Source organism: Humulus lupulus, chromosome 5 (assembly GCF_963169125.1).
Source record: "Humulus lupulus chromosome 5, drHumLupu1.1, whole genome shotgun sequence".
Classification (NCBI taxonomy): Eukaryota; Viridiplantae; Streptophyta; class Magnoliopsida; order Rosales; family Cannabaceae; genus Humulus; species Humulus lupulus.
In genome coordinates, this window is record NC_084797.1 from 232,310,837 (window position 1) to 232,331,126 (window position 20,290).

A 20,290-nucleotide genomic window follows, 5' to 3' on the forward strand; every position below is an offset into this window, starting at 1 on the left:
TTTGGCAAAATTCTAAAAATTGGTTGAATCCGTCTTGAAATTTTTGTGTTTCTCTATTCTCAAGTATCCATGATTTATCCATAATGATAATATCTACCTAATTCCTAAGTCAATAATGAAAAGAAAATTAATATTGTAATTGAACAAAATTATATTCAATTAATAAATTCTAAAATGAAATGGGCAGAGTTTCCTCTATTTCTCTAACATACCCAAAATTCATATGTATTTACAATTTCAACATAAACAAACATAATTGTTACACATATTAACCTATAAAATATGTTCAATTAATATATTAATCTTAACAAAAATTGGGCAGAGTTTCCTTTGTTTTTATAGCATATCCCAAGTTATTACTACCTATAAATTTAAATCAAACAAAACATACAACAAACAACATGCATGTTCTCAACCATAAGCCACCGCGACACACACAGAATTCGCAGAACCTACTTCACAAAGACACACTTGTTCTCAACCTTCTGTTATCTCCGCAGCACAGAGTTTTATCTCAAAGCCTACTTCACTACGAATGAATATCTAATATATTCAAACTCCTCTAACAATAGTTTGTAAATATAATATCAAAAATAAAAAAAATAAAAAAATTAAGTAGTAATTATTACTCACCTTCAAAATCAATCTTCAACAATTTCAACACACCTCAAATTCAAACAAATATTTCCTACAATAAAAGTTTAAACATTGGTTAGTAAATATATGATAATTGAATTGATCCTAACATAATATAATTAACAAAAATAAACTCTTACAAATTTCATTTTGTAAATAATATAAAAAATTATGTAAGAAATAATATTTTAATATAAAAAATTATATAAATAACCTTATTATAATATAAAAAATTATGTAAAATACAATACATTCTAAAGATTTAACATAATTAATATTAACTTTATTAAAAACCCAATAAATTAGGTAGATAATATAAAAAATACACAAAAACCAAAATATATATTAGAAAAAGTAAGTTTTAGTGATCAATACATGTTTTTAACAATGAAATGCCTTCTAATCCTATATAAACTTTCAAAAACGTTAGAAAAAACTTGAAAATCATCCTATAAACATACATTGAAACCCCATTAAAATCACTCAATATTTCTTCATTTTTGCCATAAAACTTCATAATAAATCAATATTAGGTATATTTACATGATTTAAAGCTTTAATATGCAAGAAAATGAAAAAAAAAATTAAAATGGTGAAAATGGACATTACCCGTGGCTGGGGATGAAGGCGGAGTCGCTCCTTTGATCTTCTCGTGTGTCAAATGTGGGAAATGAGGGGAAGTTTTAGGGTCTTAGGTTGTTTTGCAAAGGTGTAGGGGTTTTCTCCACAGTTATATAGCAAAAACCGCGGAGAAAAGTCCCCGCCTCCGCCTCTCTTCAAACTTTACACTATGTTTTTTTTAAAACTGCAATAAAATAGGGTGTGGGTATTAAATGTGATATTTTAGACTCATTCAAACATTTTCTCTGCGCTTTTTCTTTAAGGTTGAAAAAAAGCGCAGAAAAAACATATATTTGTAGTAGTGATTAAACCAAATTAAACAAACCAAAAAAAGGAGAGAGAGAGAAAAAAAGAAGGAAGAAATCAATAATGTTGCTCTTATATATTTATAAAGAAAAATTGTTAAATGAATTAAACTTTTTTTTTCTTAATGTTTTTTTTATCTTCGGTATATACGAAGTGTAGTATTAAAAAAAGTTTATTACAATATTTTTAAAGTATAAATATGTTAGTAATATTCATATATTACAACAATGCAAATGATTTTCACTGCAAGAAATAATATTTTTAGAGGCCACTCTATCAGGGGCGACACATCATTAGTCGCCCCTGATATTGTAAAAAAATATTAGGGGCGAGGTATAATCGCCCCTGATGTTGAGATAGTTTGACTATAATATAGAGGTAAATTTTAGCGGGGACTGAAATTTATTAGGGGCGACATGTCGCCCCTAATACAGGTGTTAGTATAAGTTATATCCCCAAATGTATCCCTAATTTTTATTTTCTTTTTATTCTCTTTTCAGTCGACTCCCTCTCTTCTCTCCCAAACAAATGCCGACTCCCCTTCTTCTCTCCCAAACGCCCTGCCGACTTTGACTCTGACTGCTCCGGTCTGCTCCGACTCCCTACCGAGCTGCTCCAGACCTCTCGGACGCCGAAGCCCAGGTAAGGCCGAAACCCAACTCAATATAATATATTGATTTTATATATATGTATATATATTTATATAAATATTTATAATATATAAAATATTCTCTGATTTTATATATATATTATGTATAATATATATGTATTTGGTCTGGGACTGAGGAGCATCTTGTTGAAGGAGACCGAGGGGTGTTTGAAAAGTGGTTCGGTTTGAGGGAACTTGTTGCAGACCTGAAGGAAGAACTTGTGGGTGAGTTGGAACTCGGAGGCGGATAGGCTCGAGTGGAGTCGTGACTCGGGCGAGTCTTATTGTTGGTAGAGGGTGCAGACGCGAAAGAGGCAAGCTAGGTTAACTGGGGACGGACCAGGCTTCGAGAGTGGTGGTGGGTGAGTTGACTCGGTGGTGGGTGAGCTGGGTTAATTGGGAAGGCTTTTCGTTGTGTTGGTCCGAAAATGAACCATCTGGAAATTTGCAAAATAACATTTTCTTTTATATATGTATTTGGTCCGAAAGTTTGGGTTGTTGGAATTGGGTGTTGATTTTGTTTGTGGAATGTGTGTGATGATATAAATATATGTATAATATTTGGGTTGTTGGTCCGAAAGTTTCTTTTTTTATTTCTTTGATTTTTCTAAGATGAAATTTTGTTATCATATTTTGATTTCTTTGATTTTCCTGATATGCTAACCAGGGACAAATTGACACAGCACAACCGAAGCATTTGAGATTTGTTTATGGTGACAAATTAAGCCAAAACACTCATAGCTAGCTTATAATTGTGCATTTATATATAAATATATAGATTAAGTTGATTTAATTTTGTTTAAATTTAATTATTTGGGTTGAATTTGTGTAGAAATTGATGGAGTTTCTCTTGGAAATTCGGCCACTGGGGTATATATAATTTTGTGGCATTAAGGTATTTATTTTTTAATTATGTTATTGGTTTAATTAATTTAATTAATATGTGAATGTGTGTAGAAAGTAAGATGTGTTTAGTGATATATTTATATATGTGTATAAAATTGTATCTGTTATACCCAGATTTCGAGCCTTAAGGATGGTGATCTCGAAAGCTGGATTCGTAAGGAATGGACTCGTAATGTCTGGAACGTGTCTGCAACCTAGGAACCGAGCCTGCGAAGCAGAGACGACTTCGAAGATGGTAGCCTCGAAACCTTCACAAGCTCGAAAGGCATATATCGAAGTGCGTCTGTTCTCGGATGACCTCGGATCGGGGGTTCCGAGCTGACATAAGTATGAGCTCGAAGTCGCATGACCTCCGGGAAATGTCATAGCTCGAAGGCCAGTAAGAGACCTGGGTGATAACAGCATTGACAATGTAGACTAATAACTTGGGATATTCCAGTGAGTCATTTTAGAGAGACGCGGTATGCATTGATTGTTGTAAATCCCCTATAATAAAGGGATATTTATTATGCAGTTATACGCCCCTGATCTTCAGGGGACGTTTCCTTGTATATAGGATTACATGCTTTTAATGCCATTAAATTTATTTGCATATACAAAATAACTTCCCGAAATATGTGGGATAGTATTCTGAAATCTTCTCTATAAATAGAGAGGTCATGCACCATTGTAAATGACCGGATTTTGGTGATCTTGAGAGAAAACTCTGGAGAATTTATTCTTGAAGAATTTTCAGAGATCATCTTAAGTTTAATAACAAAGACTCATGGACTAGGCAGAGTTAACTGCTGAACCACGTAAAAAATCTCATTTATGTTATCATATTTCTTTTGGGCCATAACCAGTTATTGTTTTCGTGCTCTTATTTCACTGTTGACGAAAAACGACGTCAACAGTATCATGTGTTAGTTTTTAAATTTGATTAATAATATGTATATTGTGAATGTTCTGGGAATTTTCTGAGTATTTTTTGCAGGGTTTTAAATTTTTGGGATATGTTAGAATATAGATGTTATGTTGCCGAAATTTTGGTTGAGTTAGATGACTAAATAAATAATAATATAATAAATAAAACATTGAATAATTAGAACTAACAAAATAAATTAAAACATAAATTTAATAATTTTAAAATAAAGTGATTGAATAATTAGAATTTACAAAATAAATTAGTAATTTAAAAATTAGATAAATAATTTCATAATAAATTAAAAAATGATAATTTAATTTAATATTAGCAAATTTTGTAATTTAAAAATAAATAAAAAAGTTAAATAAGTAATTTCAAAATAAAGTAAAAAATTATAATTTAATTTAATAATAATAAATTCAGTAATTTCAAAATAAATTAAAAAAATTAGATAAATAATTTCAAAATAAATTAAAAAATTATAATTTAATTCAAGAAATTTTGTAATTTAAAAAAAAAAAAATTCAAAATAAATTAAAAATTATAATTTAATTTAATATTAACAAATTTAGTAATTTAAAAATAAATTAAAAATTTAGATAAATGAATTAAAAAATTATAATTTTATTTAATATTAACAAATTTAATAATTTTAAAATAAAGTGATTGAATAATTAGAATTAACAAAATAAATTTAAAAATTAGATAAATAATTTCATAACAAATTAAAAAAATTATAATTTAATTTTATATTAGCAAATTTTGTAATTTAAAAATAAATAAAAAAGTTAAATAAGTAATTTCAAAATAAATTAAAAAATTATAATTTAATTCAAGGAATTTTGTAATTTAAAAAAAAATTAAAAAATTAGATAAATAAATTAAAAATTATAATTTAATTTAATATTAACAAATTTAGTAATTTAAAAATAAATTAAAAAATTAGATAAATGAATTAAAAAAATTAAATTAAAAATTTAGATAAATGAATTAAAAAATTATAATTTTATTTAATATTAACAAATTTAGTAATTTAAAAATAAATTAAATAATTAGATATATAATTTCAAAATAAATTACAAAATTATAATTTAATATCATAAGATTTTATAAGACATCATAAGACATCATAAAACATCTAGTGTTAAAAAATATTTCTTTTTTTATTGCTTTTCTTTGGTGATAAAATTTGATCACCAAAGATTGGATAAAAGTTTTATATATTATCACTTAGTGATAATGTTTTCTTAATTATTTTCAATCACGAAAAGCCTTAGACCCGTTCGGTGAAGCTGAGTTGTAAGAACTCTTAAATATGCTTCTCCGAATTATCCAGGACGGTATGTGTCTGCATGGATAGTTTGGATTTGTTGTGTACCTATAATTTGATCTAGTACTCATTTTATTGTTTCGCTAATAGAGATTTCAATATGTGTCTCCTTATTTGTTCTCGTAAGTGGGCAAACTTAATTTTAGTCTGCCCACTTATGAGAACTATAGGGAGGTGCTGCCGAAATTTTTACATAAACGAAACAATTTTAAGGGCGTAGATTAAATTATATGTATACTACAAATATGAATGGGATAGGTTCTTTACCCTTATAGAAGTGGAGTGAAAAGGTGGATTAGGGCACATACACACATAGTCAATAATTTTTAATTATTGTTTATTCTTGTATCGTAGATGCCGATCGATAAGAGTTGGACGACATTAAGGAATCGTAACTGTGATGCTTATTAGAACGGTCTCCAAGCCTTCTTGAGAATGGAAAAAGAACATGTAGACTACGACGAGAGAATTTTATGCCCGTGTGTGAGGTGCCTGAATGTTAAACTACAAACTATAGATACAGTGGAGGCTCGTGTCTTTGACAAGGGTTTTCAATAGAATTATCAAAAGCGGGTTTACCACGGTGAGGTGGAAGCTAGTGTCGCCAATGAGGTATTTGAGGAGAATGAAGATGTAGACGAGATGGTTGACGTCGTTGATGATTTCCTCTTACCGAAAAATGCTGAGGAAGCAGATGGTGTGTCTGGCAGTCGAATGGGACAGTATTATGACGAGTTGTTCGACGAGATTGAAGCTGAGTTTTATCCGGGTTGTGATTGGATATCATCCTTAAACTTTTTGGCGAAGTTGATGCATTTGAATGTTAGGGGGAAGTGACCAAATAACTCTTTCGATGAATTGTTGAAGTTACTAAAATTTGCATTTCCGAAAGATAATAAAATTCCCTCAACACACTATGAGGCGAAAAAGAAGCTGAGTAAGTTAGGGTTGGGATATCAATCAATCCATGTGTGTAAATATGATTGTTCCTTATTTTATAATGAGCATGCAAGCAAAGATTCATGTCATGTGTGTGGGAGTAGCCGATGGGTCAATGAAAAGAAGAAGGGGAAAACGGTTCCACACAAGGTGATGCGTTACTTTCCGTTGACTCCTAGATTAAAGTGAATGTACAGTTCAAGACATACAGCTAATGACATGTTATGGCATCATATTGGGAGATCAATAGAAGATGGGGTGATGCGTCATCCGGTTGATGGGTCTGCATGGAAAGACTTTGACGCCACCCATCATGATTTTGCAAAAGATCCTAGAAATGTTCGTCTAGGCTTGGCTGCTGATGGGTTTAATCCTTTTGGCAACATGAGCTTATCATACAGCATGTGGCCTGTGATTTTGACGAACTACAATCTCCCCCCTTGGCCTGTGATTTTGACGAACTACAATCTCCGCCACCGCAGCAACCACAACTGCAGCCACCGCAACAACCACAACTGCAACAAGAAGACAATAGGGAGGACGAGACAGCTAATTTAGGAGACTAGGTTTATTTTATTATTAATTATTGTTAAATTATATGAACAATATGAATATTTGTTATCTTAATGTATTATGAATATGTACAATTGTTATTTTAATAAACTAATTTGAATATTTAATATAATATTTTTATTTTTAATATATTTGTTTTCAATTATTTAAATTTTAAATAATAATTTCGATAAATAATTAATTAAAATTTAATTTTATTATTTTTTTATAAATAAAATAGTATTAGAGCCGACTAGTCACATATCAAGGGCGACACATCGATTAATATAGATGCCACGTGTAAACATTTGGGGCGACATTTCATGTTATTAGGGGCAATACGTCGCCCCTAACAATTAAGTATTAGGGGCGACTACTGGAGTATCAGGGGCGACATATCGACAAAAATGATTCAAAATTTTAAAATTTTTGGGGCGACATTTCAAATTTTAGGGGCGACCCATCGAGTCGTCCCTAATGTTCCCTTTCAGGGACATTTTATTATGCGCGACTCATCAGGGGCGACTTTTAGGGTTATTAGGGGCGACATGCGTTGCCCCTAAAACTCATTTTTTGTTGTAGTGTTTTTTTCATAGCCTTCTTATATTTTATATATTTATTTGCCAAGGAAATTCGAGGTTTTGACTGTGTGCAACTGATAATAGAAGGGAATTTAAAACTATTATTTTGGTCCTTATATTTTGGCTAAATATAAATTTGGATTTTATGTTTTGCTAAATTATATTTCAAACCTTGTATAGATCAAAATATTACTTTCATTTAAATTATGATTTAAATAATTTCAAATATAATATTTCATTATCTGCTGCTCGACCACATTCTTTGTTTCTTTATCATAACTACTACAAAAACATGTTTTTAGGACACTCACCTAGATGTAAGCCCTAAAAACAACTCCTGAACTTTTGGGGGCTCGCGTTGCGAGTCCTTAAAGAATCTTTTTAAAGCTCGCGGAGAGAGTCCTAAAAACTATGTGTGTCCTAAAAGTTAGATTTTTTTTTAACAAACACCTCCCGGACTTTTTAGGACACTCATTGTGAGTCCTTAAAGAATTTTTTTAGGACACGCGGTGCAAGACCTAAAAACTTATGTGTCGTAAAAGTTTGAATTTTAAAAAAATCATAAATTCCCTCAAATCACTCAATAATATAAAAAAACACAAAAATCACTCAGTCACTATCTTTCTCTCCTCGGTTCTCTGTCTCTCCCGAAGCTCCCTCTCTCTCTCTAGCTCGTCTCTGCCAAGGCCAAACGGCCACCTTGCTGTCGCCGCCCGTCGTCAAGTGCCGCCCTAATCGACGCGCTGCCCCCGGAACCCCCAACCCCCCAGAGCTCAGCCCCTCACGCACGACCTAAGGTCTTCAAATGACTTGTTGAAGTTTCAATGATTTTGGGTTTTCCTAAACTTTCTGACCACTTTCCGCCTACCTCGAGCCACCATGAGATGAACCACCACCACCACCATATTCCTTGGATCTTGGGCTTCAAAACCCACTAAAGAATCAGACCCAATGGCCACCGTGGAGTGGTGGCGCCGCCACTAACTTCAGCCTAAAAATATTCTTTTAACGAGTCCTAAAAAAAACTTAGTTTTTAAGGCTCTCAAATAGAGACATCGTACCCTGCAAGTCCTAAGAACTTTTTTAGAGCTTGCAAAAAGCTTTTTTTTTTTTGTAGTGGTAGTAGTAGTGCATAGATCAAAATATTACTTTCGATCCAATTATGGTCAAAATAATTTCAAATATAATCTTTCATTTTCTGCTGCTCGGCCATCTTAAATGTTTCTTTGAACTTGTTACATCATTGATGGCCCAATAATTGATTTTATAATAAATTATTTTGACCAAAATTAGGTCAATGGTACTGTTTTGATCCATTTTACAAAACACAAAGTCTGAAATATAATTTAACAAAACATATGGTTCAAATAAGTAATTGTGTAAAATACAGGAGTCAAAATAAATTTTTTCTTTAATAAAATTTCATGTCAAAGTTTAATTAATTATTTTTCTTTTTGCAAAAAGAAAAAAGAATTTATAAAAGGTGAACCAAATTAATAAAAACATAGAAAAAGAAAGAAGAATTAAATCAAAGTCATTATTAATTTTGCTTATATATAGATAATTATCTATAAGAAGTGATTTGAGGGCTTTTTTGAACCTTAACAAAAACTGTAAGTTGTAATCAACCTTTTAGATAAATGATCATGAAGTTTACCATGGTTTTGGCCTTGCATACATTATTATAATCAAGTCAAGGTCATCACCAACACAGCTGCCATCCACCGCACTATAATTAAATTGACTAAAAGAGATTACTCTTTTTTCTTGTTTTTCCAATATTAGATATCGACAGCCGCCCCCACCTCTCAAAAACTTATTTGAAAAGAAAAACAAAAAAAAGAAGCCGCCTCTACTTTATTATGAAGATAATGCGAGTGCAACTTATATAAATACATAGGGCATTTATTCAATCCCTCACTCCAAATTAAATGACCAAATCTCTTATTTGATGTCAACCGTTAGATTCTCTTTTAATCATAATGGATGGTTGGATGATTATTTACTGTTCAAAAGTTAATAAAATACCCAACTGACCCATAGCAACCTAATATTTGTTAGCTTTTTTATTTTGGATATTTTCACTCATATAAATTTTTTAATACAGTTTTATATTATTAATACAACTATTTATGAGATTATTATTAAAAAATATGAATTTAATTTAATTTATCATTACAGAATTTAATTAACTAAAATTTGTAGTTAAATTAGAAAATTAATCTTAATGAAAATTGACTAACAAAATTTCTAATAAATGAAAATCGTTTTGAAATTTTGATCAACCAATCACATGTTTTGTAAAAAAATTAACACACAATACAATCAATCATATTTTAATAAACAGGCTTTCACATATTAAATTAAGATTTTTAATTCATAATCACACTTTCATAAATACAATTTTATACTCGCGAACCAATCATGTCCTAAATAAGTTTAACTCATTTGTCATTTTTTTTCTTTGGGTGGAGGGCAAGTAATTTGTTTTTTTATTAATCTTATTTGCTTTACTGATTAATTTTAAAATCTATTAAATTATATACTTATATAATGGTAATAATTAAAAATAATAAAACTAGTTTAAATGGTTTTAACTTTATAGATATTTAATTTTACAAATAAAAAATATGAATGATAATCATTTTCTCATTTATTAATTTTTATGTTAAAAAAACATCTAATTAATTTTATTGTTAAATACATTAATAAAAATAATTGATGTTAAACATTCTATCATCTACAATAACTGATACTAAACATTCTACCTTCTACAATTTTTTTATTTTATAAAAAGAACACTTAAAATAATTAAAATGCACAATTTATATGGCTCTACACTATATTATATTTTTTAACCTAATTAATGGTAATTCAATCTTCTCAAAATTAAAAAATAAGACTGACAAAAAAAACTTGTCAAAAAAAAAAATTAATACAAAACTCATACACAAAACAATCATAATATATCAATTTTTATTATATTCTTCTTGTTTTGCGTTACGCAAACACAAGATTTAAATTACATAGCCCTAGACATATGTTTACGTAACTACTATTGTAAATATATCAAACTTCATAATAGATTTACCATACAACCCTCAACAAAACACATTTTTGGACATAAAATGACACATATGCCCTCACATTTTAAAGCTACATCAAAGACTTTTAGTCAACCGGTTTCCATAACTGATTAGAGCCTGTTACCAAAGTATTGCACCATCTCTCTTAATATGACACATGGCCTGAAGCTAGGACCCACCTCTGAAGGACTAAATCCTGTGAGGGATGTTAGAATTTGCCATATATATATATACCAGATACAAATAACATACAAGCAATATTATATTTTAATTAAATAAATTATTTATTTTTATTTAAGTTTATGTTTGTTATAATTTTTTCATTTGAGAGTAACAACAAAAGATTATATATTATATGTTTGATATAATATTAAATATTATACGTGGATTTTAAATTTAAGTTTCTTGCTAATTTAAAAAAAAAATTGTTGCTAATTGACAGTAGATGTTATTATATGTTTAATATGATATTATTATAATAAGTGAGTTTAAGTTTAAATAAATTTTATTTAATTTATAAAATATATGATTTTATTATTTCTAAATAATTATCATTGTAAAATATCTCAAAAATATCTTATTTTAATTTTTTAATTATTATTATTATAAAATATCTGAAAAATATATCTTATTTTAATTTGTTTAATTATTTATTATTTTTAAATAATTATCACTGTAAAATATCTCAAAAATATTTTTTTTAATTTTTTAATTATTTATTTTATTTTATTTAAGTTTATGTGTTTATAAACTACCGTTAAATATAAGAATATTCTGTTAAATATAACAATATTCTGTTAAAGTTAATATTAAAAAAATAAAAAATCATTAAAACTAAAAATTTCCGTTATCTAGACACTTATTAGGAGATATATATATATATATATAAATATCAAAATATGGGACCCTCTACTTATATAAATTCACCTTAATAAGCCATTCACAGTACCATACCACAAAAACATGAACAAAATGTTATCCTCAGCCAACTTCTTACTCTCCTTCCTCTTCATCCTATTCATCCAATTCTCTATCAACACCCACGCTGCCACCTTCGACATCCGCAATGACTGTCCCTACACCGTCTGGGCCGCCGCCAGCCCCGGTGGTGGTCGCCGCCTAGACCCCGGCCAGGGCTGGAACCTAGGGGTGGCGCCGGGGACAGTCATGGCACGTATTTGGGGCCGTACCAATTGCAACTTCGACGGCAGCGGCCGAGGCCGGTGTGAAACTGGTGACTGTGGGAGCTTAGAGTGTAAAGGGTGGGGTGTCCCTCCCAACACCTTGGCCGAATACGCTCTCAACCAGTTCGGTAACATGGATTTCATTGACATTTCTTTAGTCGATGGCTTCAACATTCCCATGGACTTTAGCCCCACCAGTGGAGGGTGTAGGGGAATACGGTGCACCGCTGACATCAACGGTCAGTGCCCTAATGAGCTGAGAACCCCTGGAGGTTGCCATAACCCTTGCACGGTTTTTAAGACCAATCAATATTGTTGCACCAATGGGCAAGGGACATGTGGACCCACCTTCTTTTCGAAGTTTTTTAAGAACAGGTGTCCCGATGCTTATAGTTATCCACAAGATGATCCCACTAGTACTTTCACTTGCCCTGGTGGAACGAATTATAGGGTTGTGTTTTGCCCTAGAGGGTCTTCTCGTAATTTTCCTTTGGAGATGGTTGATGGCAATATGAGTGAGAAGTAAGTTTAAAAGTAAGATATATATGTAATTAGTAATAAGGACATGTATAAGTAACTCTGATGTAAGTTGCTTATTGGGTTCATTTTTGTTTTGGTCTGTTTTACAGAGAGCTTTTGTTTAATTTGGCTATACGTATACGTATACGTATACGTATAGTACTAGTAACTCTTGTTGACGTTGTACTTCGTTGTACCAGCAAGAAATGCATAAAAGAATTAATAAAAGCGTTTTGTTTCCTTTACTAGTACATGTACATTTGGTTTGACAAATTAGTATTGTAGTAATGTACAGTATTAATTTATTTCTAAATTGTTTCAATATCATATATGATACTTTTCAGTATGCAACAAGACTAATCGATCTATCACAAATCTAATAACAAATTTGGTGGTATACATGATCTCCAAAAGAATAAAAGATAAGCTGCTTGAGATCCACTTGTGATCCAACATATAAAAAATTTACATATATATATATATGTGTGTGAGAATGAACCGAATGAATTAATCTTATTAATTAGTTTGAAAAATAAATATTTCATTAATTATTGTCGGTGCAAAAAATCAAGAGACAATTTAAATGCACATGCATAAATAAATGTGCAAATTCATACTATCTCTAATCTTTTTTTTCCGTTTGCACTATAAATATTGTTTTGTTTCCCAAAATATATACATATATATTAATTGAAACCAACCCACCAGTTTCCAAGTTTGAATTTTAGGCTCAAAATTGGTGTTCTATGTCATATATTTCTGTAGCCCATCAAAAAGGATAAATGAGTATTTAGTGTTCCCAAAAAGAGGAGGAGAACCTATTATTCATGAAGACGCTAATTAATAAAATGCAACTTCTTACTCGGACCATGATGATGATTTAGCTCGATCGATAGAGATCTGTATATGACAAGGATTTTTAAGATGTATATAATTTTTTTAATTTTAGATTAATTATTAATTATATTATGAGACCATCTCTGGAATAGTAGATGTAAATTACAATGTGTTATATTTGCCACATAAAATGAGGTATATTTGACACAATTTTTAATACTGAAGTCTAATCTACAATTGTAAAAGTTAATACAAAAATCAACATTTAAAATCAATATTTGGCACAATTGTAAAAGTAATAAATTTTTTTTAATTTTATAATTGATAGTTAAAGATAATAATAAAATAAAAAATCTAGTATTTAATGATAATTATAATAAAATAACATTAAAATAAAAAATGACATAAAAATAAATTAAAAATTATAACATTTATAGTAATGTAAAATATATATTATAATATATTGTGTATTAAATTTGATATAATTTTTAACACTGTTAAATAACTTTTTTTAAATGAATTCCATTGTAACAATGTATCCAATTTAATATATATTTTTTTTTTTGGTCAGCTCAAAAAATTTAATACTTTAATAATGCTCTAAGGTCCACTAATATTAAAGAATAGCAGACTATTAATTTGGATAACGACAAAAGCCCTTTGGATAAATATATATTTAAATCTCGTGACAAAAGATATTGTACACTTCTCTTTTAGAAAACATATAAATAATAATAGCTAGCTAGTTTAGTGGGCTCTATTTCTATCATTGGTGCTACTTGATCATTAATTTCAACACGCATGCTCCTTGATAAACCTCTTGAAATTATAAAAATTTAAAAGGCTATATAAATGTAGGCATGAATTAATATATTTTTAATCTAACCAAATTTCTTGTGTTTTTTTAGTGTATCTGCTTTTAATAAAAAAACTAATATATGCTTTCTTTTAATTTAAATAAAATAAGAAAAGCGTTAACTTGTCATTACGTCGTTTAGGAATTTCTCAACTAAGTTTCACAAGTATCTCTATTCATTATAATAATCAAAATGAGGAAAGCTAATTGTTGCACAACCGATTTTTATGTCAAAAATATGTTGGCCGACATATCACTAAGAGTTTTTACAACGGATTTTGGCCTTGATTTTAATTTATATTTAACCAAAATAAATAAGAGAACCAAAATAAATAAGGGAAATTCACAAAAATACCTAAGGTTTTAAAAAAAAATACTAAAAATAAGGATTTTGTAAAAAAAAAATTATAAAAATACAGAATGACATAATCGTAAATATAATTATTCTTTTGTAAACAAAGTTTATAAATTTGTAACGATACAGTTTTTTTTAACCAAAGTTTACAAATTTGTAATTAAAATTTACAAACTTGTAACTATATGTTATAATTTTGTAAACAACATTTATAGACTAAATAGAAAATTGTAACAGGTGATTACAAAACCATAACAAATTATTATTTATATTTTTGTAAATTTTATAAAATTCCGTATTTTTAAAATTTAGAGTGCTTGGTATAATTTTTCCTTTAAAATATTACATAGTTTATACTTTGTACATTTTAATTTAGTTTTTAACTTCTCCTTTTTTCAAGGAAAAAAAGTGTAAATTCATCTTTTATGGTTTGGGGGTATTGTTTCGCATTCTTAGAGCACTCACAATCAATGTTCTACTTTATTTTTAAAAAAAATACATCACAAAAACACAAATTTTTCTATTTTATCTCAAACATATACATTATACCATACAACACTTTTCTATTTGTTTTTCTACATTATTTAAATATTATATTTTTAATATTTTTTATTCATAAAAACAAAAAAATTAAAACATATAATATAAAAAAGGAGAGAAGAGTAAGAAATTAATAAAAAAAATTACATATGTTGCTAGATGTAGCTAAGAAATAGTACATATATTTTACCTCATCTGTTGTAGCTGAATTTTAGCATTTTTTAGTTATATTTGAACTAAATACGTATTTTAGCTATTCTGTTGAGAGTACTCCTAGTTTGGAAGGTGGATCCCTACAAATATGGTGGCCAAACTACTCATTTTTTATTCACATGATTATTAGCTAATGTCAATTGTTAAAAGTATTTCTTTTGATACTCTTTTTTCCGATGTTTTTTTTTTCATTGGATTTTACTTTAGAGAAATTAATGAAACCATTTCTTTTAAATAAAAAAACCCTTTATTTTTCAAGGTATAACGTCATAATAAGAAGGAAGGGTTAATCGATGATCTTCGACCATTATAGTCAATCATTTTGAATTTTATCTATGACCATCGTACTAGATTAATTAGACTATAACGTAAACACAGTATTTATATGTATGGATATAATCATGAGTCATGACAATATATATTCGATGCATTGAATCGATCGCCCTCATTGTTAATTCACGCGGAGATCTCACGAGTGTTCAACACGAACTTGAATCAATAATTGATATCGGACAAACATCTTTGTCCTAATATATATACATTTATTTATATATTATATTTAAAAAAATATTTGTTTATACTTTTCTCTTTTCTTTCATTTAATTTTTTAAATTTACATTTATGACATTCAGTATATTCCAAGCATATCTCGTTTCCCTTCATGTGCATATGCAATTAAGCAGCCCATTCTTTGACAATTGACCACAAAACAGATTCTGATTACGTAATACTATTACTTATAGATTAAAATTATTCAAGATATCTTAATTAATTTAATAATTAACCCATAAAACAATTAATTAAAATGCGATTGAAAATAGAGAGACCTCACCTGTATATGTTTTTCCATTTTCTATTAGATAAAAATCTCTCTATATTAAAAATTTGCTATATTATTGTTATAAGTTTGTGATATATACTACAGAAGGTAGAACGGTAAAGGTTTCTTTTAAAATAAAATTATAAAATAAATCTAATGTAATTAACCTAAAAAAATACAAATAAAAAATCTATGAACTCCCTTTTGAAATTTAAAAATCTAAATTGTCCTACCAATAAAATAAAAAGTCCCACTCAATAAACTCATCAACTATATTTTCCAGAACTTTTTTTTTTTGACACTGGCAGTAATTTCAAAGTTTAATTTGACTATATCTACATTTTATTATTAATATATTAAGGTTAAATAATAGTGAGATTTTGAGTTAGGTAAATATCTAGCCTCCTCCACCTTAATTCATTTATTTTTTATTTATTTTAGAAATGCATATAAAATTGTAACTATTACGCATTTACATATCATCAATCCAAAAGCTAATACAGCCTATTATATAATAAATCTACTCCTTGTACAATATTTGCTTAAAAACAACAACCACAACCGGCGGCAAAACACAATGGACTCCATAGGCAATAGTAGCATCGCCATGTTCTTCATCTTGATCATCATCACTTTTTTCTTCATCTCTACACATGCAACCACCTTCCAAATTCTTAATGAATGCCCTTACACAGTCTGGGCGGCAGCCGACCCTGGTGGGGGCCGCCGCCTCGAGCGCGGCCAAACATGGACACTCAACATGGCCGAGGGTGCGTCCACGGTCGGCCGCATTTGGGGCCGGACCAAGTGCAACTTTGACAGCAGTGGCCGCGGCCACTGTGAGACCGGAGACTGCGGCGGCCTCCTCCAGTGCCAAGGCTGGGGCCAACCCCCAAACACAATAGCAGAGTTCGCTTTAAAGCAATTCAACAACCGTGATTTCTTCGACATCTCCCTACTCGATGGTTTCAACATTCCTATGGTATTTAACCCCACCACGGGAGGATGCAGGGGCATGAGTTGCCCCGCTGACATCAACAGCCAGTGCCCGACCAAACTTCGGGCTCCCGGCGGGTGTAATAACCCTTGCACTGTGTTCCAAACCAATGAGTATTGCTGTTACGAAGGGTTTGGAACATGTGGTCCCACTGAGTTCTCGAGGTTTTTTAAGAAAATGTGTCCTGATGCTTATAATTTCCCTCCAGATGATTCCACTTCTACTTTTAGTTGCCCTAATGGGACCAACTATAGGGTTGTGTTTTGTCCCACTACAACTGCTAATGGTTTTCCTGTGGACAAAGTTGGAAGTATTTGAGTGAGATTATGTACTAATTTGTAAACAAAGCGATATATAGATGGCTTTTGTGATCATCGATCGATATAATGATCAGCTGTATTGATAAATCGTGTACATATATAAAGAAATATATAAGATGGTTGATAGAAGATCGATAGATAGATATGAAAGCCCTTTGTGCTAATTAATTAATAAAGTTTTGTTTCCTTGATATGTGTAACTATGTATGAGTTGTGATCAATATATGTATAAATTGCATCAATTATAAGAAAAATGTTTATAATTAATCATGAAAAAAAAAATCAATGACCAAGTTGATTATAAATACATTACGCAAGTGGTAATTACGTACGTATTCTGATCAAGGCTCATGTAGAACTCTGATCATTATTAATTACCTATATATGACAAACCGATATTATAAACAATCTCATGTGAACTAAAACCAGAGAAAAAAAACTAAATATATATATATATCATAATAAAAGCGGTCTAGCTCTAGTCCTTGTAATAAAGATAAATAATTATACTATAAATCTTCAGAGTTTGAAGTATTTTACTAGATATATATGGATTGGATATTTGATTTACCTCTACATTTAAAAGCATTTTACCTTTACTTTTTTTTTAGCCAAGGTCTTTTTCTGGTTTCCATATTCATTCGATTAGATAAGAATATGAACTAATTAATCATGAATCACGAGAACAATAGTTGATTTGACTTACGAGAGTTGCGTATCTAGTTTCTTCGATCGGTGCAATGAATTGAATATATATATGTGGTTTGTCGGATTTGAAGAGATGTGGCAAGAGAGTAAAGATACGTGCACCCAAAATATACACTCAAATATTACACATAGTGATAGTGATGTGGCAGTATGGCCTATCTAATCATATTTATTAAAACTAAGACCTACTGTTTTAAAAGACAGTGACATGTAACTGTATATAATGTTTGGGTGCATATTTTAGAGACACATATCATTACTCGTGGCAAAAGCCAAAGAAGGGAAGAAATAGAGAAAACTAAGGAAAAGTTTAGTGTTAAACTTTGTTGGCTTTAGCCTTAGTAGCTATATATAATGCTATACTATTGGAAACATACATAAATATGTCTTTCGTAAGTGCACATTAAAAGGTGAAACATTATTAAAAAAAAAAACATTTGCGTGTGTATTTATATATATATACATATTACACACACATATATAGTTTTGAATGACATTGTTGATTTAATTTCTGCTAATAAAATTTCATTCATGATCACTATTGGCTCCAAACATAAAGTAAATGTAAAATAGGTATAAATCATCCTCCACTAAGTGTAATATATATATATTTATATATTCTCTCAATATATATATATATATTGGCAAATTAAATGAGAAGAGAAAAATTGGCAAATTAAAACATATTAGACATACTGATATAGATTATTCTAAACTTTCTAAGCATATCTCCTTTCCTCTAATTTGGATAACTTATTGATTGTGCAATGGCCATACGTGTCTCTTTTCAATTGAGCACGTGTGCACATGTTTGACAATCGACCACCAAAACAAGTGCTTAAAGATGACGCCAAACCTTGAAATTTTAAAATTTTATTACTAAAACAAATAATTGTTTGATTAACAAAACAGCTACATAAAAATTTCATCTCTTTCTAATCAATCTCGCAATCTTTTTTGTATATTTTTTTATTCATTTATTTATATATTTTACTCTTGACATGAAATAAACTATATATAAAGAGTGTTGTTATTTGACACAGACTAACGTGTCAAATATCACATGATGTGACACCCCATAATTAATTAGCGATACCACATAATGCTTATTAAATTCAAATAAATAGGATCAGTATTAAATTATACCAATAAAAATATACCACTTATGGCTACGATAATCGTGTTGTGCACCGTACAAATATATTCTATACTCAACAGAAAGTTATTTGGGAAAATATGTTTGTGATAATGAATAATTGAAATAATTTGTTCGACTTTATCTACATTATTATTTTATATAGATTTTGAGTTAGTCAAGTAGCCGCCTCCTCCTAAATTCATTAATTGAAATAGACTAAAGTTAATTAAACCGAACGGCGTACACTTGTCTCGATATACATCAATTATAAATGGCCAAGTGACCAAGAGCTCATAATCTTCCCTTTATATAAATAAATCATCATCTCATTATCTCATATTACCTTAAAACAAACAAAAAAAAGCACCACCACAAAAACAATGGGATCATCCATAGCCAATGTCCTCTTCACTATCTTGATCATCATTACCCTACTCTTCGTCTCTTCCTATGCAGCCACCTTCGAAATCCGCAACGAATGCCCATACACCGTCTGGGCTGCCGCCAGCCCCGGCGGTGGCCGCCGACTCGACCGCGGCCAAACATGGACGCTCAACGTTGCCGCGGGCACGGCCATGGCCCGCATTTGGGGTCGGACGAACTGTAACTTCGATGGCAGTGGGCGCGGCCGCTGCCAGACTGGAGACTGCGGTGGCCTCCTTCAGTGCCAAGGTTGGGGCCAACCTCCAAACACACTAGCGGAGTACGCCTTAAATCAATTCAACAACCTTGACTTCATTGACATCTCCCTAGTCGATGGTTTCAACATCCCCATGGACTTTAGTCCCACTACGGGAAGGTGTAGGGGAATAAGGTGCACCGCTGACATCAATGGTCAGTGCCCAGCCCAACTCAGGGCTCCCGGGGGTTGTAACAATCCATGTACTGTGTTCAAGACCAATGAGTATTGCTGTACCAATGGGCAAGGAAGCTGTGGGCCCACCCCGTTCTCAATATTTTTCAAGGAGAGGTGTCCTGATGCTTATAGTTACCCTCAAGATGACCCCAGCTCTACTTTTACTTGCCCCGGTGGGACCAACTATAGAGTTGTGTTTTGCCCTAGAACGTCTCCTAGATTTCCTTTGGAGATGGTTGAAGGTTTGAGTGAGTAACGAGAAGAGATCCACTGCAGGGTCGTTTGTGATGATCAGGCTGTATCTATATGAGCTTGATTCTATATTTATGTATCAATTAATAATTAAGGTGCTATGTATTGTAAACGTTACCCATGTTTGTACTTAATTGTGCAACATAAAATTAACTGAAATAAAAGTTTGCTTGGAAAATTAA

General features: G+C 30.5%; 2 protein-coding genes across 2 annotated transcripts; both read left to right on the forward strand.

The window, feature by feature from the left end:
* Positions 1-11,451: 11,451 nt before the first annotated feature.
* On the forward strand, positions 11,452-12,461 carry LOC133778364 (pathogenesis-related protein R major form-like). Its single transcript, XM_062218263.1, has one exon. It carries the CDS (start codon positions 11,477-11,479, stop codon positions 12,221-12,223), a length of 747 nt encoding a protein of 248 aa, XP_062074247.1. The 5' UTR covers positions 11,452-11,476; the 3' UTR covers positions 12,224-12,461.
* A 3,903-nt stretch (positions 12,462-16,364) lies between these two features.
* On the forward strand, positions 16,365-20,290 carry LOC133778368 (osmotin-like protein OSM34). The gene is made up of 2 exons (XM_062218267.1): positions 16,365-17,099; positions 19,457-20,290. Exons 1-2 carry the CDS (start codon positions 16,415-16,417, stop codon positions 20,110-20,112), a joined length of 1,341 nt encoding a protein of 446 aa, XP_062074251.1. The 5' UTR covers positions 16,365-16,414; the 3' UTR covers positions 20,113-20,290.

Coding starts and splice junctions, on each gene's coding strand:
- LOC133778364 (XM_062218263.1), top strand. CDS start 11,477: ATGAACAAAATGTTATCCTCAGCCAACTTCTTACTCTCCTTCCTCTTC.
- LOC133778368 (XM_062218267.1), top strand. CDS start 16,415: ATGGACTCCATAGGCAATAGTAGCATCGCCATGTTCTTCATCTTGATC. Junction 17,100..19,456: donor CAACTATAGGGTTGTGTTTT/GTCCCACTACAA, acceptor CTTCCTATGCAG/CCACCTTCGAAATCCGCAAC.